At 36.4% G+C, this 25,313-nt stretch overlaps 1 protein-coding gene across 1 annotated transcript; it reads left to right on the plus strand.

Annotated features, from left to right (window-relative positions):
- Window positions 1-23,713: 23,713 nt before the first annotated feature.
- On the plus strand, window positions 23,714-24,157 carry LOC123247005 (keratin-associated protein 1-4-like). Its single transcript, XM_044675793.1, has one exon. The coding sequence runs from the start codon at window positions 23,714-23,716 to the stop codon at window positions 24,155-24,157; it is 444 nt and encodes a 147-aa protein (XP_044531728.1).
- The last annotated feature ends 1,156 nt before the right edge of the window (window positions 24,158-25,313 follow it).

A 25,313-nucleotide genomic window follows, 5' to 3' on the forward strand; every position in this document is an offset into this window, starting at 1 on the left:
GCTATTATATATATATATATATGTATATATATATATATATATATGTGTGTGTGTATATATATATATATATATATATATATATATATATATATATGCCCTTGGACACAGAAAAGAAAGTCTGTGTATGATAAGCATTGCAGTTGGAACCTGATTAATTTAATTTTAAATTCTGCCTATATCTCTAAGGCCATGGGACTTAGTTTCTGTGGGACTCATTTTTCTCATCTATAAAACAAGTGGGATGGCCTCTGAGATTCATCCCACTTCCAGCTCTAGATCAGTGATCCTATGATCTTTTTAGCAAAACCCTCACTTACTGCTCACCAAGGTCCCCTTCCACAGCCAATTTGCTCTTTTCTGCAGTTTCTGCCTTCAGCATATCTCTTTTCTAACTCACCGTTTTTCCTCTGGACTATCAGATTTCACTTATCTTGAAAAGAAGATAATATAATCCAGTCAAAATAAATTATATAATTTCTGGTAGATAATTTTTTTCCTTTTTTCTCATTATTCAATGGATTTGAGAGGTGTGTCATAAAAATCTAGATTTGATCCAACAAATATTTCCTATACATCTAATATATACACAAAAGGTGTAAGTGAGAGCTAGGACTCTTGTACAGGTCTTCCTGGTTCCAATATTGTTCTCTGCACTACACAACAACTATTTCTCAAAAGTAAAGAATGAGGATCCAATCTAAACTCTCTAGATGAGGCCCATAATAGAACATCAATAAAGGAATCTTGTAAAAAAAAAACTATTCTATGTAAGTAAACTAAGAAGAAAAAAGTCTTGGTTCCTGACCTCAAGAAGCTTATAGGCAAGTGGAGATGAAAAAGGTACACAAGTGCCTTTAGAACAAAATGAAAAATGGCATTGTTGTTTGGTTGTTTTAGACATTTCATGACCCCATTTGGGGTTTTCTTGGCAAAAAAAAATACTGAAGTGGTTTGCCGTTTCCTTCTCTAGCTCATTTTACAGATAAGGAACTGAAGCAAACAAGGTTAAGTGATTTGTCCAGGGTCATACAGCTAGTAAGTGTCTGAGACCAAATTTGACCTCAGGAAACAAGTGTCCTTGACACTAGGCCAGGCAATATATCCACTGCACTCCTTAGCTCCCCAAAGACTACAGACAGGTAGAGGATTAGAATTAGACTTTGTCTCAGTTTCCTCACATGTGAGGAATGGGGAAGTGAGGCAGTAGTATTTGCCTCAGAGCATTATTATGAAGATTAAGTAAAATCACTTAAAGGGCTTTGCAAACCTTAAACTGTTATATAAATATAAACTAGGGAGCCAAAATGGTGAAGTAGAATCAAGGAAATCTAGAACCACCATGAGAATCCTCTCCAATGAGCCTTAAAAATGCCTCAAAACAAGTACTGGAATGAAAGAACCAACAAGGAGACCGAGCAAAGCAACTTTCATGGAGAGAACAACTAGAAAGGTAGGCAGAGAGAGTCTTATTCACTGGGGTGAGAGGAGAACAGTCCATAGGAGGCAACATCAAAGAATAAGTATCTAAACAAGCCAAAAGCAAGCCTCCCACAACACACATCTACTGTTCTAGGTTCTGAACCTGACCCAAGCTAAGGTCAAGAACCTGACACCGTGACTAAGCCAAAGGCAGTGCAACCCCATGCACATCACTTAAAGTTCCAAATCCTTGTCCAACCCTGAGGTGAGGTACTGAATCCAAGCACAAAGCAGTGTAAGCCCAGGGTAAGGCTGCGAGGCCCAGCCCAAGACTTCACTGAGGTCATGGAACCCCAAATCAAGGCAGTCCAAAGTACACCTGTATAAACCCAGACCTAGGCACAGAACTAGCCTCTATTCAAGTTCAAGGCAAAGATAGAAGCCCTGGAGCAATGGAGTCTACATGTGTCTCATCTGATCAAGCCCAGAACAAGACCAAAAGCCCCCACCCATCCCTAAGCCTCAGAATTGGGTAACTCACAGCGCTCTGAGGTTTGCAAGCTATAAGCAATTTCAGGGAGTGATTGAATCAGCAGTGGGAGGTGGCTTTCAGAGCATCTAGCCCACAGACCACATTGGAAGAACTGAAACTTGCAGAAACCCAGAAATAGAACTAAGGGTAGCAGCAAGGAAAAACTGAAATGTAATAGAATGCCCTCTCTTCCTAAGAACAGAGCCTACCTTTAATATAAAAGTGAAAGGCAAGAAAAAGGTTGGGAAAATGAACAAATAAACAACAACAACAAAAACAACAACACATACCCATAGAAAATTTTTATGGAGACAAAGAAAAAGCAGGGCACATACACAGAAGGAGACAGGATCTGCAAATTGCAAATCTTCAAAGAAAAATATGAATTAATCCCAGCCTCTAGGATTTGAAAAATCGATTAGGAGAGGCAGAAGAAAAATGGGAAAGAGAAATAAAAGTAACACAAGAAGAAAATAACAGCAGAATTGGCCAAATAATAGATGTTCAAAAGATCATGGGAGAAAATCATTCCTTAAAAATGAGAAACGGGGAACTACAAACTAATGACTTCATGAGACATCAAGAAACAACAAAAACAAAATGAAAAGAATGAAAAAGAGAAGAAAATATGAAATATCTCATTGAAAAAATGACTGACGGGGGAAATTGGATCCAGGAGAGAATATCTTAAGAATTATTGAGCTACCTGAAAGTCATAATCGGAAAAAAAAGTCAAGATATCATATTACAAGAAATTATCAAAGAAAATTATCCCGATATTTTGGAACAAGAGGGTAAAATAGAAATTGAAAGGATTCAAAGATCTTCTCCTGCAATAAATCCCCAAATGACAACTCCCAGAAATACAACAGCCAAGAACTCCTAGTCAAAGGAGAAAATATTGTAAGCACCCAGAAAGAAACAACTCAAATATCATGAAGCTACAGTCAGGATTATAATGGATTTGGCAACATCTACATTAAAGGATCAGAAGGTTTGGAATATGATATTCCAGAAGGCAAGGGAACTGGGTTTACAACCAAGAGTCACCCACCCATCAAAACTAACTATATTCTTCTGGGCGAAAAATGGTCATTTAAAAAAATAGAAGATCTCCAGGCATCCCTGATCAAAAATCTAGACCTAAACAGAAAATTTGATGTCCAAATAAAGATTTAAGAGAAGTATTAAAAAAGTAAATAAAAAAGAGAACATTTAAGGGACTCAATAAAGTTGAATTGTATATATTCCTACATGGAAAGATGATATTTATAACTCTTAAAATTTTTATCATTATCATAGTAGTTAGAAGAAGTATACATAGAAAGAAGGAGTTGTAGTAAACTGTTTAGAATGACATGCAAAAGAAGTCATGGGGCAAAAAAAATGATTGCACTGAGAGAAAAGGGAAGAGAGAGGTAAAATGGGGTAAATCATGCCACCTAAAGAGGAATAAAAAAAAATTATTACATAGGAGGGGAGCATGAGGGTGGTGATGAGCAATGCTTAAATCTTACTGTTATCTGAATTGGCTCAGAGAGGGAATAACAACCAGATTCATTGTGGTATAGAATCCTATCTTACCCAATAATGAAGTAGAAGAAGAAGAAGAAAGGTGGTGGTGAGGAGGGGAGAAATATAAGGAAGGGGTAATTGGGGAGGGGTAACTAAAAGCAAAATACATGTGTAGAGGGACAGGGTAAAAGGAGAAAGTTCAGGATTAAAAGGAAAAACAATACAGAGGAGAATACACAGATGGTAATCATAACTCTGAATGTAAATGAGAAGAAATCACCCATAAAATGGAAGTGATAGCAGAGTGGATTAAAAATTTGAATTCTCCTATATGTTGTTTACAAGAAACACATCTGAGGCAGGTAGACACCCACAGAGTAAAGGGAAGGGAATGGAGCAGAATCAATTGGACTGGCTTCAACTAAGATAAAAAAAAAGGCAAGAGTACCAATAACAATCTCAGACAAAGCTAAGGCAAAAATAGATCTAATTAAAAGAGGTAATGAAGGTTATTACATCTTAATAAAAGGTAATATAGACAATGAAGTAATATTAATATTTAAAATATATTCACCAAATGGTATTACCTCCAAATTTTTAAAAGATAAACTAAATGAGCTTAAGGAAGAAATAGACTGTAAAACTATACTGGTAGGGTACCTCAACCTTCCCCCTCTCAGAACTAGATATATTTAACCAAAAAATAAACAAGAAACAAATAAAGGAAGTGAATGAAGTTTTAGAAAGTCAGATTGAAGAACTGAGGAAGGGCAGAGTCAAGATAGAGGCCAAAACCACTTTGACTATCCTTCCATACCAATCTTTAAAAAGTGCTTTAAAAAGACAGGAATCCAAATCCAACAGCAAGAAGGAATCATCTCCTGCTGAATGCAATTTGAAAGGTAGGCAGAGTCAATTTTCAAAAAGGATAAGAGGGAACCAGATTCAATACTGTGCACAGAGTACTCACCAACCACCTCCTCCACCTACCACACTCAGTTCTGTGAATGAGCATAGGTAACTTCAGGATCCTGGGATGGGGGTGACACCAGCAAAGAGTATATTAGACCCACCCCTTGAGGTCCCAGGCCCTGGCACTAGCTCAAAATGAGGACCAGAAGTACATTTAGAAAAGTTAGATTTATTAGATCTCTGGAGAAAATTGAATGGGAATGTATGTGTGTGTGTGTGTATATATATATATCTTTCTTTTCAGAAGCATATGATACATACACAAAAACTGACCATGTACTAGGGCATAAAAATGTCACAACCAAATGCAGAAAAGCAGAAATAACAAATCAATCTTTTCAGAACAAAATGCAAAAAAAATTATAATCACTAATGGTTCATAGAAACACAAAAATTAATTGGAAACTAAATAATCTAATTTTTCAAAAAGGGTGGGTCAAAGAAAAAATTACAGAAACAATCACTGATTTCATTAAGGAGAATGACAATGAGGAGAAGACAAATCAAAATTTATGGGATACAATCAAAGCAGTACTTAAAGAAAATGTATATCCTTGAATCCCTGAATCAATTAAATAGAGGGGAAAAAACAGATCAATGAATTGGGCATACAACAAAAAAATGGAAAAAGAAGAAATTTTAAATCCCCAATTAAAACCTAAATTAGAGATCCTAAAAATCAAAGGAAAAATTAATAAAATTGAAAATAACAGATCTATTGAACTGATAAAGAAGACTAGGAGTTGGTTTTATGGAGGAAAGAACAAATAAAAAGATCTAGCATTTGTTAATTTATTTTTTAAAAAGGGAAATAATAAAATATAATTGCCAGTATCAAAAATGAAAAGGGTGAATTCACCTCCAATGAAGAAATTAAAGCGATGATTATGAGTTATTTTTCTCAATCACATGACAATGAATATGACAATCTAGATGTTTGTATGATTATTTTCAAAAATAAAAATTGCTCAGATTAACAAAGGAGGAAATAGAACCCTTAAATAACCCCATATCAATAAAAGAACTTGAATAAACCATCAATGAACTCCCTAAGAAAAAATCCTCAGGGCCAGATGGATTTTCAAGTGAATTCTAACATTTAAAGAACAATTAGTCCTAATACTACATACAGGTGGGATTTATACCAAGAGTGCAAAGCTAGTTTAATATTAGGAAAACAATCAGTCTAATTGACCATATCAGTAACCAAATTGACAGAAATTACATGATTACAACAGATGCAGAAAAAGCCTTTAACAAAACTTAATATCTACTCCTATTAAAAACACTAGAAAGCAAGGGAATGAATGTAAATCTCCTTAAAATAATAAAAAGTATCTTTCTAAAACCTTCAGTTAGTATCATCTGCAATGGGGATGTTGGAATCTTTCCCAATAATATCAAGAATGATGCCAGGATGCCCCTTATCCCACTATTATTTAATATTGTACCAAAAATGTTAGCTTTAACAATAAGAGAAGAAAAAGAAATTAAAGGAGTTAAAGTAGGGAATGAAGAAATTTAACTATCATTCTTTCTGGATGATATGATGGTATATTTAGAGAATCTTAGAGATTCAACTAAAAAACTAGTTGAAATAAATAACTTTAGCAAAGTTGCAGGATACAAAATAAACCCACATAAGTCACCAGCATTTTTATATTTTTCTTTTCTTTTTTATAATTTTTTTATTTAGAATATTTTTCCATGGTTACATGATTCATGATTCCCTACCTCTTCCTTCCCCACTCCCTGGGCTAACAAGCAATTCCACTGGGCTATCCATGTACCATTGTCAAAAAACTATTTCCATGTTATTCATATTTGCAGTAGAATGTTTTTTAACATCAAAACTATAATCATATCTCCATAAAACTATGTGATCAATCATATGTTTTTCTGTTCCCATAGGTCTTTCTCTGGATGTGGATAGCATTCTTTTTCATAAATTCCTCTGAATTGTCCTGGGTCATTGCATTGCTGCTAGTAGGGAACTCCATTATATTTGATTGTGCCATGATGTATCAGTCTCTGTGTACAAAGTTCCCCTGGTTCTGCTCCTTTTACTCTGCATCAGTTCCTGGAGGTCTTTCCAGTTCAAATGGAATTCCTCCAGTTCATTATTCTTTTCAGCACAAAAGTATCCCATCACCATCAGATACCACCATTTGTTCAGTCATTCTCCAATCAACGGACACCTGCTTATTTTCTAATTTTTTGCCACCACAAAAAAACGAGGCTATAAATATTTTTACAAGTTTTTTCCCCTTATTATCTCTTTCGAGTACAAACTATATATATTATTTATTTTACATTTTGTAATTTTTTCTAACTCTTGCTTGGTTTTAAAATCTTTCCTTTCCCAGAGATATGACAAGTATATTATTTTGTGTTTACTTAATTTATTTATAGTTTCTCTCTTTATATTCAGGTAATTCACCCATTCTGAATTTATCTTGATGGAGGGTGCGAGATGTTGATCTAAACCTAATCTCTCCCATATTGTTTTCTTCATAGATAAAGTCTTGTACAAAAATATTTATAGCCTTGCTTTTTGTGGTGGCAAAAAACTGGGAAAGGATGGTATGCCCTTCAATATGGGAATGGCTGAACAAATTGTGGTATATGCTGGTGATGGAATACTATTGTGCTCAAAGGAATATATATGTCTCTTTGGGGTATAAAACCCAACAATGCTATGTCTGAATGGAAGGGCAGACAATCTTTTAGAGCTCTTTGGGCATAGTTCCAAATTGCCATCCAGAATCGTTGGATCAGTTCACAACTCCACCAGCAATGCATTAATGTCCCAATTTTGCCACATCCCCTCCAACATTCATTACTTTCCCCTTCTATCATTTTAGCCAATCTGCTACGTGTGAGGTGGTACCTCAGAGTTCTTTTGATTTGCATTTCTCTAATTATTAGAGATTTAGAACACTTTCTCATGTGCTTATTGTTAGTTTTGATTTCTTTCTCTGAAAATTGCCTATTCATGTCCTTTGCCCATTGATCAACTGGGGAATGGCTTGATTTTTTTATACAATTGCTTTAGTTCCTTCTATATTTAAGTAATTAGGCCTCTGTCAGAGTTTTTTGTTATAAAGATTTTTTCCCAGTTTGTTGTTTCCCTTCTGATTTTGGTTGCATTGTTTTTGTTTGTACAAAAACTTTTTAATTTAATATAATCAAAAGTTCAGTAAAAAAAGTTTTTTGGTAATTTGATAGGTATGGAGCTAAATAAGTAAATTAATTTGGGTAGAATGGTCATTTTTATTATGTTAGCTCATCCTACCCATGAGCAATCAATGTTTTTTCCAATTGTTTAGATCTAATTTTAATTGTTTGGAAAGTGTTTTGTAGTTGTATTTGTATAATTCTTGTGTTTGTTTTGGTGGATAGATTCCTAAGTATTTTATATTGTCTAGGGTGATTTTATTTATTTTTTTTATTTTTTTAAACCCTTAACTTCTGTCTATTGGCTCCTTGGTGGAAGAGTGGTAAGGGTGGGCAATGGGGTGTCAAGTGACTTGTGCAGGGTCACACACCTGGGAAGTGTCTGAGACCAGATTTGAACCTAGGACCTCCCATTTCTAGGCCTGACTCTCAATCCACTGAGCTACCCAGCTTCCCCCTGTAGGGTGATTTTAAATGGTGTTTCTCCTTCTACCTCTTGCTGTTGTGATGTGTTAGAAATATATAGAAATGCTAATGATTTATGTGCATTTATTTTGTATCCTGCAACTTTGCTAAAGTTGTTGATTATTATCAACTATTAGCTTTTTAGTTGATTCTCTCAGATTTTTTAAGTAGACCATCATATAATCTGCAAAGAGTAATAGTTTAGTCTCCTCATTGCCTATTTTAATACCTTCAATTTCTTTTTCTTCTCTAATTGCTACTGCTAGTGTTTCTAGTACAATGTTAAATAACAGAGGTGATAGTGGGCATCCTTGTTTCATGCCTGATCTTATTGGAAAGGCTTCTAATTTATCCCCATTGCATATGATGCTTGTTCATAGTTTTAGATATATGTTTATTATTTTTAGGAAAGGTCCTTCTATTCCTATACTTTCTAGTGTTTTCAATAGGAATGAATGTTGTATTTTGTCAAAGGCTTTTTCAGCATCTATTGAGATAATCATGTGGTTTTTTGTTGGTTTGCTTGTTCATATGGTCAATTATGTGAATGGTTTTCCTGATGTTGAACCATCGTTGCATTCCTGGTATAAAACCTACCTGATCATAATGAATCACCCTCGTGATCACTAGCTGGAGTCTTTTTGCTAGTATTCTGTTTAAGTTTTTTGCATCTATGTTCATTAAGGAGATTGGTCTGTAGTTTTCTTTCTCTGTTTTTGATCTACCTGGCTTTGGGATTAGTACCATATTTGTATCATAAAAGGAGTTTGGTAGAACTCCTTCTTTGTTTATTATGCCAAATAGTTTGTATAGTATTGGGATTAGTTGTTCTTTGAAGGTTTGATAGAATTCACTTGTGAATCCATCTGGTCCTGGGGGTTTTTTCTTAGGGAGTTCTTTCATGGCTTGTTCAATTTCTTTTACTGATATGGGATTATTTAAGTATTCTATTTCTTCTATTGTTAATCTAGGCAATTTATATTTTGTAAATATTCATCCATCTGACCTAGATTGCTATATTTATTGCCATATAATTGCAGGAAAATAGTTTTTAATGATTGTCTTGATTTTCTCTTCATTAGAGGTGAGGTCTCCCTTTTCATCTTTGATACTGATGATTTGGTTTTCTTCTTTCCTTTTTTTTATTAGGTTGACTAGTACTTTGTCATTTTGTTTGTTTTTTCAAAGTACCAGCTTCTAGTCTTATTTATTAATTCAATAGTTCTTTTACTTTCAATTTTATTAATTTCTCCTTTAATTTTTATAATCTCTAATTTGGTCTTTAGCTGGGGATTTTTAATTTGTTCCCTTTCTAGTTTTTTTTAATTTGCATGCCAAATTCATTGATCTTTGCCCTCTCTAATTTGCTAATACATGCACTCAAGGATATAAATTTCCCCAATGAGTACTGCCTTAGCTGCATCCCACAGAGTTTCGTAGAATGTCTCATCATTGTCATTCTCTTCAATGAAAATATTGATTATTTCTATGATTTCTTCTTTAACTAACTGGTTTTCGAGAATCATATTATTTAATTTCCAATTAATTTTTGATTTGCCTGTCCATGTGCCCTTACTAATTATTATTTTTATTGCATTATCATCTGAGAAGGTTACATTTATTATTTCTGCTCTTTTGCATTTGTTTGCAATGTTTCTATGCCCTATTAAATGGTCAATCTTTGTGAATATACCATGTATAGCTGATAAGAAGGTGTATTCCTTTTTGTCCCTATTTATTTTTCTCCACATATCTACTAAATCTAATTTTTCTAGGATTTCATTCACCTCTGTTATCTCTTTCTTATTTATTTTTTGTTTTAATTTATCTAAATCTGAAAGATGAATATTTAGATCTCCCACTAGCATGGTTTTACTATCTATTTCCTTCTTGAGTTCTGCCAGTTTCTCCCTTAGGAATTTGGATACTATAACATTTGGTGCACACATGTTGAGTACTATTATTTCCTCATTGTCTATACTGCCTTTTATCAGGATGTAATTACCTGGTGATTCCAAGTAGCTGCCAAGAACTGTGCCCTGGCTTTGGCCCTGTAGATGGTGGTAGGGGTGAGGGGGTTGCTCAGCTCGCGTTTTAGTGAGAGCTATTTCACCCCCTTATAGCATGAAAATGCCCTGGTCCCACATACCTTCAATAATGCACCCTGTTGTGGGGTCCCTTCATTCGTCTGAGTTTGTTTTTATGTCCTCTTGAAGAGTCCTATATGTGTGGGTTAGGAGAAGTTAAGCAGTGGCTTTTTACTCTGCTGTCATCTTAACTGGGAACACTGGTCAATATGACTTTAAAGGAAGGTGATAAATGCTGAACTGGATGCAGCAAAATTGGGACACTAATGCATTATCTGTGGAGTTGTGAACTGATTCAATCATTTTGGAGGGCAATTTGGAACTATGTCCAAAAGGTTATAAAACTATGCATACCTTTTGATCTAGTCATACCAGTACTAGGTCTATATCCCAAAGAGATAAAACAAGGGAGAGGCCCTATTTGAATGCAAATATTTATAATAGTCCCTTTCATGGTGGCAAAAAATTGGAAATTGAAGGTATTCCCATCAATTGGGGAATGGCTAAACAAATTGTGGTATATGATGGTGATGATAGAATACTATTGTGTTATAAGAAATAATGAACAGGATGAGTTCATAAAGAGCTGGAAAGACCTACATGAATTAATGCAGAGTGAAATAAGCAGAACCAGGAGAATATTGTACCAGTAACAGCAATATTGTGGAATGATCAACTGTGAAAGACTTACCTACTCTCAGCAATACAATACAGTACAATTCTGAAGGACTTTTGACAAAGAATGCTATCCATCTCTAGGGAAAAACTGTTGGAGTCAGAATGCAGATCAAAGCACATGATTTTTCACTTTAGTTTACTTGGATTTTTATTTTGGGTTTTTAGTTTTAATAATTATTGTCTTACAAAAATGATCAATCTGGAAACATGTGTTATATGATAATACACGTATAACCCAGATCAAATTGCTTACCTTACTAAGAGGAAGGAGGGAAAAGAGGAAGGGAGACAATTTGAATCATATAACTCTGGAGAACTTTTTTTTTATTAATTTGGAATATTTGGAAATTTGTTATTGAAAGTAACTGATAAAGTAAAATCTTTACAAAAAAATAAAAACTGGAACATGTAATCTGAAAAAATAAAATTAAATATAACTTAATCCCTTAGATATTAAAAATGTTATGTTACTTTTTTAGAATTTGGATTTATTTCCAAATATTATTCTCCCCATACATTTTCTTTAAAAAAAATGAAACTAGACCTGCGATTTCATGGGTAGAGGGAATTGAATTCATGGATGAAGAAATAGCCTCTATCAACAGCAAGTCAGATGAAGAAACTTTTTCTATCAACAAATCAGAACCTTCTCTGTGACTTGAAGTGTAAGAGGTATTTAGGATACTGATTGGTCATATTACTTAATAAGGGGTGAACAAACAGTATGTCATATTCATGTTGCTTCTAAAGCCAGTTCTCTATCCACTATGACCTAATTCTCTCTCAAAGAAAAACCAAATATAACCAATTCCAAATTCTCAAGTTAAGCCCCTGGTTAGAAGAGCAGTAAATGAAACACAGTAAAAAAGTTATTTTAGGTCAGCTAGGTGGCCCAGTGTATAAAGTTCTAGGTTCAGTGTTGGGAGGACCTGTGTTCAAATCTGGCCTCAGATATTGCCTAGCTTTGTGACCTTGGGCAAGTCACTTAACCCAGTTTGCCTAGCCCTTACTCTTCTGTCTTAGAATTGTTACTAAGAGAGAAAATAATGGTTTAAAAAAGTTATTCTGAGTTAGTATTTTGCCATAAAACTCAATAGAGAGATTTCATATACACCAAAATTTTTTATTGCAACATTTCTTTTGTTTGAATGTTTGTAGTTTAAAGAACTAGAAACAAAGTAAAAATCCTTTGATGGGGAATAGTAAAAATGGATATAAAGAAATGTTATTGGGCCATAAGAAACAATGAATAAAGGTATAAAGAGAAGCATGGGAAGTTATACCTAGATGCAAAGTGAAGTAAAAGAACAATAAACAGAGTGTTCCTATAGTTTAAAACTTCACTAATATTTTTGGGACATACTGTACATAATGACTTCAAGGGTGGATATGGAAATAACAAATAACAACAATATAAAACTGAATGTAGAAGGAGCAAAGAATATCTGGGTTCACACCTCACCTTGCATTCTGACTACTTGTGTTTTATTGCTATTGTTGTCATTGTTGTTCAGTTGTGTCTGGTTCTTCTTGATTCCATAAAGCATAGCATGCCAAATACTTTTACCCTCTATTCTCCCTCAAAGTCTATCCAAGTTCATGGTCATTGTTTCCATGATACTTTCTATTCATCTTTCTATCCTTCAATCTTTCCCAACTTCAGGGTCTTTTCTAATGAGCCATTTCTTCTCATCATATGATCAGAGTATTTAAGCTTCAGATTTAATTTTCGACCTTCCAAAGAATGATCTAAATTAATGTCTTTAAGTAAGTTGATTTGATCTCCTTGTATTACCTCAGGCAAATTACTTTAATTTGCCTGGATTTTAGTTTCTTTATCTATAAAATGAAATGGTTGTATGATGTGACCTTACTGGTTCCTTCCAGCCCTAATTCAAGGTAGAAAATCCTGAAGCTCTTCAGGTTCAAATTGGGATGGAGATAGAGACTGAGAGACAGAAAGAGACAGAAAGAGACAGAGAGAGACAGAGACAGAGACAGAGACAGAGACAGAGACAGAGACAGACAGAGAAAGAGAGAGAGACAGACTGACAGACAGACAGGCAGGGCAAGAAGGGTAAGAGATGGAGAAGATCTGAATTCTAAAATGTTCAAAAACAATTTTCAAAATTTGTTTTTACATACGACTGAAAAAAATATAATGACTGAAAAAAATAGAAAAAATAAAATAAATTAAATTATGAGATAAAAAAAATAAATTAGATTATGATAACATAAGGGACAGCTGAGTGGCTCAATGGATTGAGAGCCAGGCCTAGAGACTGGAGGTCCTAGGTTCAAGTCCGGCCTCGGACACTTCCAGCTGTGTGACCTTGGGCAAGTCACTTGACCCCTACTGCCCACCCTTACCACTCCAGGGCCAAGGACGGTCCCTAGCCCAGATGAAAAAAGGAGGAGGGTTGGGTGTGGGGCTAGCAACCCCACCCTGTAAAAACTACATCTGCTAAAGAAACTGCAACCTAAAGTAGGGGCAGCTGGGCTAGCTCAGTGGATTGAGAGCCAGGCCTAGAGACGAAAGGTCCTCGGTTCAAATCTGGGCTCAGACACTTCCCAACTGGGTGACCCTGAGCGACTGTGTGTCCCAATGCCTACTGGTTGTGGCCCTATGCTCCTAGAATGGAGTCCCAGGATAAAAAAAAATGATAACATAAAAATAAATTGCTTTTGTTCTCTTTCATCTTATCTTTTGTGGTAAGAAATTGATGGCTTCCTATGTAGAAATGGTGAGACTTACATGGAAATAAAAGCAATAAAAATAAATTTTTAAAAATATCATAACACTTCATCATAATTGGAATTGCTAGCTAATATCTTGCTTAGTTTTAATAAGAAGTTTAAGGCTCTGGGCAAATAGCTTTTTTCATCATTGAATTTATGAATTCCATACCTCTGAAGAGAAATACCAATCTGAAGTACCACAGGATCAGAGTTCTGGAGCTAACAGACCCCTTAGAGACTATCTTGTCCAATTTTCTCATTTTGTGGATGAGGAAACTGAGACCTTTGGAGGTTAAGCAGTCATTGGCCCAAGATCACACAGGTAGTTAGCATGAAAGGTAGGATTTGAACATAAATCTGATGACTCCAGAGTTAGTGACTTCCTCTCTCTCTAATATATTAACTTCTTCTCTGAGGCGTCTAGAACATGAAGAGCAATCTTCTTTAAGTTCTGTCTTTCCCAGGCTGGTTGTACCATCTTATTGGTCTACTGGGTGAACTGAATGTAGATTTTTCTCAGCAAAAATAGATCTGAGTCCGTACCTCCTAGAAAACACCACTTCCTTCTTGAATAAGCTATTTCACTGATCCCTGGTCATATTAACTTTATATACCTTTTATACTCAAAAACACAGAAACTTTTAGGTGAGTTTTTTAAGCAAAGAATCAATAAAAGGAATAAACAATACAGAATAGATATTCTATTCGTAGCTTCTTTTAGATCCAGACCATCAATACATAGACATGCTCTAAACTCAGGAGTTGCAAGAAAAGGACAGTGTGATTACTCCTTCAACTGGCTATTCCTCCTCAAGTTTTCAAAGGAGTATAAGAAATGTAACACATTCAGAATTCACTGAGTAGGCACTGTTGCTAACTCCTGCTCTCATATAACTTACATTCCATTAGGGAAAAAATATGAATGCAAAAGTTACAAAATAAATACAACCTGGATACAAATTAATTTGAGGAGTAGAATTAAGGATGAGGCTTAATACTAGAAATTAGAGAATATCAGACAATATCATACATCATACTATAGAACATGGCACTTTAACTTAAAAGGAAGCTAAGAATTTTATGAGGCAGAGTTGAGTTGAGAATGCATCCTGTACATGAGGGACAGCTTGAAGAAAGACCTGGAGACAAAAGAGGAGAAATTGAACATAATGATCAGCAAATAGTCCAGTTTAGATTAAACATATAGGGGCAGCTGGGTAGCTCAGTGGATTGACAGCCAGGCCTAGAGACAGGAGGTCCTAGGTTCAAATCCAGCCTCAAACACTTCTCAGCTGTGTGACCCTGGGCGAGTCACTTGACCCCCATTGTCTACACGTACCACTTTTCTGCCTTAGAGCCAATACACAGTAATGACTCCAAGAGGGAAGGTAAGGGTTTAAAAAAAATAGATTAAACATATAGTTTGCAGTGTGAGTGATGTGAAAAATGTTTTGGAGGCATATTGCAAAAAGATTTAAATAACAAGTAGATATTTTCAGGTTTTTCCTAAGGGCAAGAGGGAGAAACAGGAGTTTCTTGAATAGGAGGCTGACACACTGAGACTTGTGTTAGGAATAACAATTTAGCAATTATGTGAAATAAGGACTGGAGAGAGGAGACTTCAGGCAGGAAGACTAGTCAAGAGGCATTGAAGGTGAGAGTTAATGAGGGATAAAAGTCAATGGTTTGTTGAAGGCAGCTCATACTGACTCTTAAGAGCCTATTGTTATATTTTCAGCTATATATTACAGCTCAGGAACTGGCAAACTCTATAAATCAGGGTTTGCTTTATTATTTTGTTGATTGCCTAGACTAGTGATGGGCAAACTTTTTAAAGAGGGGGGCCAAAGGAAAGGAAATGCTCATCTGTCAGTCTGTTTCTAAGGCAACTCTTTCGAAGTTCCATCATATTGTATCCTACTCATTATATTCGTCAGATTAGGAATAATGTGGCCTGGCAGGATAAAACATTTCAGGGGGCCCCATCTGGCCTGTGGGCCATAGTTTGCCCATCACTGGCCTAGACTTAAGAAAGCAATGGAGAACATTTTAATAATACAGATTAAACTTAAAAGCCTTTCATTGATCATTTTTCTTGAGAGCCTATTGTTAAATATTTACTGTATAAAGTAAAGTAGGGTCACATTACTGGAGGTAAAGAGATGGATAAAAGACTCAGTGTAAAACCAGAAACTACTTGATTTGGCAATAGCTTGGATGTGAGGGGTGAGGAAGATGGAAAATTCAAAGATGATTCTGAGATTTTGAATTTGTGTAACTGGAAAAATGGTGTATTTTATTATAAATAGGGAAGGTATGGAAAGAGCTAGGTTGGGGGGTAATAAATTTTGTTTTGGAATATTCTGAATTCAAGATGCCTTTGGGACATTTAGATGGAGATAGCCAATAGATAGTGTAGGAGTGATGCTCAGGTAAAGTAGTGAAGTTCAGGAAAAACAGTTAAGAATTTTCAAGTGAAAATGATTTCTCCTCCAAACACTTTTTTATTGCAGTCACCCAGAATCACAACATCAAAGTCCTCAATTTTTTAATCTCACTCATCCTTCAAATTCCATTTCTAGCCATATCTTGTCACTCTTACCTCTACAATTTGTCTTGGTACTCATCTCCTCTGGAGATCCTCATGACCACCATTCTAGTTAAGGTCCTCATTAGTTCATGGCAATTCTATTAAAATTGCCTATTGCCAATAGCCTATTAAACTTCCATCAGGATGTCTCAAATTCAATGTGTCCAAAACAGGCCTCTTTACTTGCCCACCATCTCCAACCAAACAATCCCTCTTCCTATTTTCATCCTTCTTCAATTCATCCTCTACATGACTTCCTAAGTGCTAAGACCCAAAGTGCTGGTCATTTCTTGCTCAAAAACTTTGTTCTTATTTCTAAGGGAAAAAATATCTTTGTTTGTCTTTCAAAGTTCTTAACAGTTTGACTCCAGCCTCCCTTTTCAGGATTTCTTCTATTTTGGTCTTGCTATTCCTCATTCACACTATTACATCTCTCCTCCCTGTCTAATATCCCCAAGCCTGGAATACTCCCCTCCCCACTTTGGCTTCTAGATATGCCTACGCTCCTTTAAATTCCAGCTCAAGTACTGCTTCCTCCTACAGGATTTCTTTCCATATTTCCCCAATTGTTAGCCCCATTACAATCCTTGCAAAATTACTTTGTATTTATTTCACATATGTCTTTCATTTTCTAGGAATGTTAGGATCCTCCATCCATTCTAAGTTCCTTGAGTGTGAGGACATTTTATTTTTGTGTTTTAATCTCCAGCACAGAACATAGGGTCTGACACATACTAGGCTTTTATACATTCTTGTGAAATTAAAATGAATTAACTCATAGATCAGGTACTGATTGAAAAGAGAAAGCCTGAAGAAAGCCTTGAGAATCCAATAATATGGGGCAACTATATGGCTCAGTGGATTGACAGTCAGGCCCCTTTGGGGGTGTGGTTTTTTTTTGTGTTTTAATGACAGGAGGTCATGGGTTCAAATTTTACCTCAGACACTTCCTAGCCGGGCAAGTTGCTTAACTCCCATTGCCTAGCCCTTGTCACTGAAGTGAGGAAAACGAAATCATTGACCAAAAAGCTTGCTTCTCCCTGGAGAAAGCAAAAATAAAAAATGAGCTTTCCTGTGAAAGTCAGTCAGCTCAGAACTAAAACAACATATGGTCAGTGTCCATGAGAAAGTGACTCCCTTACTAACAAGGAAGCCAGTTTAGGAAAAGATATACAATGGAATGCCCTATGCCCCATGCTAATGATGTATCTGGCTTCTACATGATAAGGCTTGCTGGCTTCAATTATTTTCTACCTGGTCATCAAGGTTATGTCTCATTAATAGGCATTGTTTGCTTTGTATCTTGTACCCTATAAAAACTTCATTGTAACTTCAGTCCCATGCAGCTTTCACTAGGAAACTCTGTCCAGGCCAGTAGCTTCATTTATTAATCAACAAATTAATAAATAAATATTGGTTTCATTAATTTGAACTTCTGGGTGTCTGAACTTGCCTTATGAAGTGCCCCACTTCACCACTCTTCTGCCCAGTACATAGTATTGATTCCAAAATGGAAGGTAAGAATTAAAAAAAAAAAACAAGAATTCAATAACTTGTGAAAGCTGGGAACAAAGAAATATTTCTGGAATTTTATATGTCATAGTATGCTACATCATATTTCAATATCAATATTACATTTTCTCAGCAGCTGCTTGTATAGAGTTTAAGATAGTTCTACTAGTTAGCACCAAAAATATAGAAAATGTTCATATAAACATTTGGTATAATTAATAAGACAGATGTGACAAAAAATGGAAGATAGCAGCTTAGAAGCAAAAGTCAAGTTCTCTGGAAAAACCTTTCCACACCAATCAAAAACAAAGCACTTTGAGGGTGGACACAAAAACAAATTTAATGACAAGGCAGAGCTGGGGAACCCTCTTGCTCCATTCAACTTAAAAAGTACTGAGAGAAGGTTGAATTCTCGAGTTTAAGGAAAAGAAAAATGGAAGGTCCCCGGACCTCTCCCTGACCTACTGTGTTGAGACTCTGGCAGTTGCTGGCTGTCGCTGGGGTCTTGGGGCAAAAGCTCCAGTCAGGAAAGAGTGCCTTGCTGCTGCTGCATGGTGGAAGAGAGGCGAAGAGAGGAGACCAGTTTGGTCCAGCAGGCTTCAGTCATCACTCCTCCATCTTGGGCTTCTGCCTCTGGAGGCTTTGGCCTCAGGGCACACCCAGCTCCACCAGAATGGAGGATTAATCCAATATAACAATAGTGCAGATAAGAAGTCTTAGTGCCACAGAGACTCAGGCTCTGCTCAGGCAACTTGCAGAGAGGCAACTGGCAAGGGGGAGGAGAGGAGGATGAATTTAATTGCCCTTCAACCTCCATGACTTCACCTTCACCTTCAGTTTCTGCTGACAGCTAGGGAAGATCTGGCCTCAGGGCTCATCAATACAATAGGCCAGCTACACCAGCCTAATCCAGTTAGTCAGCAGAGCAGAGAAGAAGTCCTTTTAGGACAGAATAGCCCAAACCCAAAGATCCAATAAATAAGCAGAGAAACAAGATTACAGCCAATGACAGGCAGAAAGAAGGAAAAATATAAGTAAACAACAGAAAAAAGAAAAAAGAAATTATAATCAACAACTTAATAACAGGTAATGAATAAAGAGCAAATGGAACAGAGGAGGACCAAGGAACACTAAGCAAAAACACAAAATCTTCAGCAAACTGGACACAGGCTTTGGAAGAACTCAAAACACAATTCAAAAAACAATTAAGAGGAGCTGAAGAAAATTGGGGAAAGAACTTAAAAAGCAAAATAGGTCATCTGGAAACAGAAGCACAAGAACTAAAACAAGAAAATAGTTTCTTGAAAGCCAAAATTGTCCGCCTTGAAAATGAGGCAAAGAAATTTAAAGATGACCTAGAAAGAAAAACAATCAAAAAGAAAAAAAGATGATGAAAAAGCCAGGAATGAAATTTAGTCTTTAAAAATTAGAATCAAACAACTAGAAGCAAATGACTTCACAAGGCAGAAAGAGTATATAAAACAAAATCAAAAGAATGACAAAAATTGTGGAAAATATTAAATACTGCATTGATAAACAACAGATCTTGAAAACAGATCCAGGAGAGACAATTTGAGAATTATTGGACTACTGGAAAATCATGACAAATGAAAAAGCCTTGATGTCATTCTACAGGAAATCATCCAAGAAAACTGCCCTGATATTCTTAAACAAGAGGCTAAAATAGAGACAGAAAGAATCCACAGATTATCTCCTGTATTAAATCCCCAATTGACAATGTCTAGGAATGTTATAGCCAAGTTCAAGAACTTCCAGATCAAGGAAAAGGTATTAGGAGCTGCTAAAAAGAACCCATTTAGATTACTTGGAGCCACAGTTAGGATAACACAGGACCTGGCTGCATCCACACAGAAGGACGAGAAGACATGGAACATGATATTCCAGAAAGCAAGGGAATTGGGTCTACAACCAAGAATTAACTACTCAGCAAAATTAATTATATTTTTGTAGGGAAAAATATGGTTATTTAATAAAATAGAAGACATCCAAACATTCCTAAGGAAAAGACCTGACAAACAGCAGATTTGATGTCCAAACACAGAACTCAAGAGAATCACCAAAAGGTAATTAAGAAAGGGGAAAAAATTTAATAGACGCAATAAGTTTAAATGATTTGTATTCCTATAATAAAAAGATTATATTGGTAACTCTTAAAACTTGTTATTATCATCAGAGTAGCTAGAAGAAGTATACTTAGAAAAGACACTGGCAAGCTATATATGATGAAATATATATATATATACACATATATATATATATGCATATATATGTATATGTGTATGTCTGTGTGTTTGTCTATAACTAGGAGTAAAAAAATTAGGATATACTAAATGAAACGGGAAAAGAGATAAAATGGGGTAAATTTACATTTCATAAAGAAGCACATGGGGGGAGGGGGGAAACCAATACAATGGAAGGGTAAAAGAGGTTGTAGACAGCTAATACTTAAATCTTACATGCATTGAAATTGACTCAGAGAGGGAAGAACAATTAGATCTATTGGGACAAAGAATTGTATCATACCCTATAGAGAAGTAGAGGGGTAATAAATGGACTAATGGGGAGAGGAGCAATATCAGGGATGGAGAAGATGGGGGTCCGTTTAAAAGGCACTATAGTAAGAGAGGAATAAATAAGAGGAGAGGTGCTGGGAAGAGGAGTAACATTATGGAAAGAAAAGGGGGGAGACTGACTAAAAGTGAAAAGTTGGAAGTGAGGGTAAGAGGGATAAAACACAGGAACTATATGAACACAACTACGAAACACTTTCCACACAATTAAAATCAGATCTAATTAATTGGAAATACATTAATTGCTAATGGGTAGCATGAGCTAATATAATAAAATGATAATCCTACCCAAATTGATTCATTTATTTAATGCCATACCTATCAAAACTACCAAAAAACTTTTTTACTGAATTAGAAAAAATTATAACAAAGTTCATTTGGAAGAACAAAAGATCAAGAATACCAAGGGAACTAATGAAAAAAAAAAGTGAAGGATAGCAGCCTAGCAGTATCAGATCTTGAGCTATACTATAAAGCAGTGATCATCGAAACAATAAGGTACTGACTAAGAGACAGAAAGAAGGATCAATGGAATAGACTTGGGGTAAATGACCTCAGCAACATAGTGTACAATAAACCCAAAGATCACAGGTTTCAGACAAAACCAAACTATTTGACAAAAACTGCTGGGAAAATTAGAAAACAGTATGAGAGAGAATAGGTTTAGATCAACATCTCACACCCTACACCAAGATAAATTCAGAATGGATGAGCAACTTAAATATAAAGAAGGAAATTATAAGTAAATTAGATGAACATAGAATAGTATACCTATCAGATCTATGAGAAAGGAAAGATTTTACGACCAAGCAAGAGGTAGAAAAAAATTACAAAATATGAAATGAATAATTTTGATTACATTAAATTAAAAAGGTTTTATACAAACAAAAGCAATGCAACCAAAATTAAAAGGGAAGCAACAAATTGGGAAAAAATCTTTATAGCAAAACCTCCGTCAGAGGTCTAATTACTCAAATTTACAAGGAGCTAAATCAATTGTACGAAAAACCAAGCCATCCACCAATTGATAAATGGGTAAGGGACACCAATAGGCAGTTTTCAGATAAAGAAATCAAAACTATCAATAAGCATGTGAATAGTGTTCTAAATATCTTATAATTAGAGAAATGCAAATCAAAACAACTTTGACATACCACCTCACACCTAGCAGGTTGACTAATATGACAGCAAAGGAAATTAATAAAGGTTGGAGGGGATATGGTCAAATTGGGACTCTAATTCATTGCTAGTGGAGTTATTCTAGAAGGCAATTTGGAACCATGCCCAACGCTTTAAAAGACTCCCTGCCCTTTGATTCAGCCATACCACTGCTGGGTTTGTACCCCAAAGAGATAATAGGGAAAATATGTGTACAAAAATATTTATAGCCACACTCTTTGTAGTAGCAAAAAAATGGAAAATGAGGGGATGCCCTTCAACTGGTGAATGGCTGAACAAGTTGTGATATCTGTTGGTGATGGAATACTATTGTGCTAAAAGGAATAATGAACTGGAGGAATAACTTGTGAACTAGAATGACCTCCAGGAATGGATGCAGAGCAAAAGGAGCAGAACCAGGAGAACACTGTACACAGAGACTGATAAACTGTGGCACAATGGAACATAATGGTCTTCTCCACTAGAAGCAATGCAATGATCCAGGACAATTCTGAGGGACTTATGAGAAAGAACTCTATCCATACCCAGAGAATGAACTATGGGAGCAGAAACACAGAAGAAAAACAACTGCTTGATCGTTTGATGGGGAAATAGACGCTAAACCATCACTCTATTGCAAATATTAATAATATGGAAATAGGTCTTGATCAATGATACATGTAAAACCCAGTGAAATTGCTCATTGGCTCTAGGAGGGGGTGGGTAGGAGAAGGGATGGAAAGAACATGAATCATGTAACCATGGAAAAATATTCTAAATTAATCAATTAAATTAATGAATTTTAATAAAGAAAGCAACAAGAATAACAAAGGATAAGCAGTATTGAATAGAGCAGGGGTCGGCAACCATTTTGGCCTTGAGAGCCATAAACGCCACATTTTTTAAAATGTAATTTTTAAAATGTAAACTGTATGGCTCACAGTGCGTGCTCCTGTAACAGTGCCTGAAAAAAAATTGACTTTATGGCTCCTGCAGAAAGAGCCATATCTGGCCCTCAAAAGAGCCAGATATGGCTCGAGAGTCTTACGTTGCCGACCCCAGGAGTAGAGAACAGAAAGCTCACCTTGGGTTTTGATTTTGCCTAGAAATGATTTCACCTGGTTTGGGACTTGTGTGGCTGTATCATACAGGGTCAATAGAGGTACAGAGGTCAAGTAAGAAGTACAGAGGTACAGAGAGAGGTGAGCCCCCACATATGTACACTCCCTGGGCAGAGGGAAAATAGTATGGTCATCGGACTCTGGGACTGAACTAGGCAAAGTAACAGAGATGGAAAAAAATCAGAAGAAAACCTCAGAAAAAAAATACACAGAACAGGCTGGAAAAAAGTCCCTGCATCACCATGAAAAAGAAGAGACAAACCACAAACCCTAGTAACTCTGTGTGTGTGTGTGTGTGTGTGTGTGTGAGAGAGAGAGAGAGAGAGAGAGAGAGAGAGAGAGAGAAAGAGAGAGAATGAAAGTGAGAGAGAGAGAAAGTGAGAGAGAGAGAGAGAGAGAGAGAGAGAGAGAGATATCTTGTCTATATGTTGTCCCCTTTCTTAGGCTGTGAGCTCCTTGATCATAGGGACTATTCTGTGCTTTACTTTGCTTCCTTGGTGCTTAGCACAGTTCCTGGAATACAGTAAGTACTTAATAAATATTAATTGGCTGACTCACAATGATTCCAGGAGTTAGAGCTATTCACTGACACACACCAGCTGTGACCATTGGTAAATCATTCACTTCTGAGTGCCCCCAGACAACTGTCTTAAAACTGTAAGTTATAGACAACTTGCCAATCTGAGTCCACAGAAAGGATCCCAAAATCTGAGTCAACTACAACAATGAAATAACAGATGTGAGCCACCGTTGCGGGGAGGGGAAGGAGAAAAGAAAAACCTATCATTCTAGCCCCAAAATAGTGATCCAGTCAGCCCATCACAGGCTATCTTCACCTATGCAAAAAAGGGCTGAAATTGGCCTTTTAATGACAGGACTCAATGGATGGAAAACCTCAAACTTATTCTGCAGAGCAAAGAACTGATTTAATTAGACTTAATTAAGCCAAAATGATTTTTTAAATACTATTTATACCTTTCATCATAACTTGGTATTAGCCAATCAGAAATTTGCCATGCAGCTGGCAACAAGGAAAAAATGCTAAATATTTGATAAATGCAGCTGGCGGATGTATAAAAAGGACTGATGGTACAGAGGACAGTCACATTTCAAAAACTTCTCTTTACTAGAAGACAAGAAACTGACCTCCAGACATCATGTCCTGCTGTAACACCTGCTCCACCAGCTTCTGTGGCTTCCCCAGCTGCTCTACTGGAGGAAACTGTGGATCTAGCTGCTGCCAGGAGAGCTGTGGAACTGGCTGCTGCCAACAAGGAGGCTGTGGGTTCGGCTATGGGGCTGGCTATGGTTTTGGCTCTGGGTTCGGCTCTGGAGCCTGCTGTGGGCCCAACTGTGAGACCACTTGTAGGACCAGGTGTTACCAACCTGAGTGCTGTGGAGTGAGCAGCCGTACCAGATGGTGTCGCCCAGACTGCAGGGTTGAAGGCACTTGCCTGCCACCCTGCTGTGTGGTCAGCTGTATCCCCCCATCCTGCTGCCAACTCCACCATGCCCAAGCCTCTTGCTGCCGCCCATCCTACTGTGGTCAGTCTTGTTGCCGTCCAGCCTGCTGCTGCTACTGCTGCCAGCCTACCTGCTAAGAACCAGGATCTATAGTTTATAAAGAAGAAATTGATTATGAGTTGAATGGACTATCTCTAGATTCACATTGGATTATGAAGAAGGTGTTTCCTGCAAAGCAGTGAATGATGTACCTTGATCTTCCTGTTTTGAAGATACATTAAAAAAAAATTCAAATGCACTCAATTAGAACTTCCATTGGCTTATTCGTGGATTTCTCCACAATACTTTGATCTTCAGGAAGTACTAAAACATGGCACAAAACATTATCTAGCTGCTCTTTATTTGAATAATTTTTCTATTCCCTTAATTTTTCTCCTATTATATTTATTCTTGAGTATCTTCTGTTAATTTCAAATAAATTCAGCCTGCAAAGAAAGTATGCCCAGGGTCTTTATTTTATCTTTTTAAATCTAATGTCTATTTGGAGCTCATGTTGCTGGGTGCCATAGTGGATAGATAGCTGAATTTGGAGTCACAAATTCTGAGTTTGAATCCTAACTTAGACAGTTACTAGCTATACCATTGAGCAAATCACTTAACTTGTGCTTGAGTTTCCTTGCCTGTAAAATGAAAGGGTTAGACTTGATGGTCTGTAGGCAACCAGGTGGAACAGTGGATAGAGCACCAGACCTGGAGCCAGGAAGACTTGACTCAAATCTTTCCTCAGATACTTATTCCTTGTGAGACCATGGATAAGTCAGTTTAATCTCCCTCTGCCTCAGTTTCCTCAAGTATAAAATGGGGATAATAATAACTCCTATCTTTCATGGTGGTTGTGACATTGCCACCAATCTAGTGTAGGCTTTCATCAACTCAAGCTTTGATTATTGCAATAGCTTATTTGGGAGGGGAGGGGAAGAGAGGGGCAGAGATTACCTACCTCAAGTCTCTCTCCACTCTTATTCATCCTCCACCCAGCCACTGAAGTGATTTTCCTACAACAGAAGCCCAGTCATCTCACTCTCTTACTAAACAAACTCCAGTGGCTTCCTATTGCTTCCAGGCACAAATATAAAATGCTCTGTTTGACATTCAAAGCCTTTCATAAACTAATTTCCTCTTGCTTTTCCATTCTTTTTCCTCTTTACTCAATGACATATACTCTGTGATCCAGGGTCACTGGCCTCATGACTGTTCCATAAATAAAACACTCCACTTCTTTGCTCTGAGCAT

Source organism: Gracilinanus agilis, chromosome 4 (genome assembly GCF_016433145.1).
Source record: "Gracilinanus agilis isolate LMUSP501 chromosome 4, AgileGrace, whole genome shotgun sequence".
Classification (NCBI taxonomy): Eukaryota; Metazoa; Chordata; class Mammalia; order Didelphimorphia; family Didelphidae; genus Gracilinanus; species Gracilinanus agilis.

What these genes read in the sequence shown, in the direction of transcription:
- LOC123247005 (XM_044675793.1), top strand. Translation starts at nt 23,714, where the DNA reads ATGTCCTGCTGTAACACCTGCTCCACCAGCTTCTGTGGCTTCCCCAGC.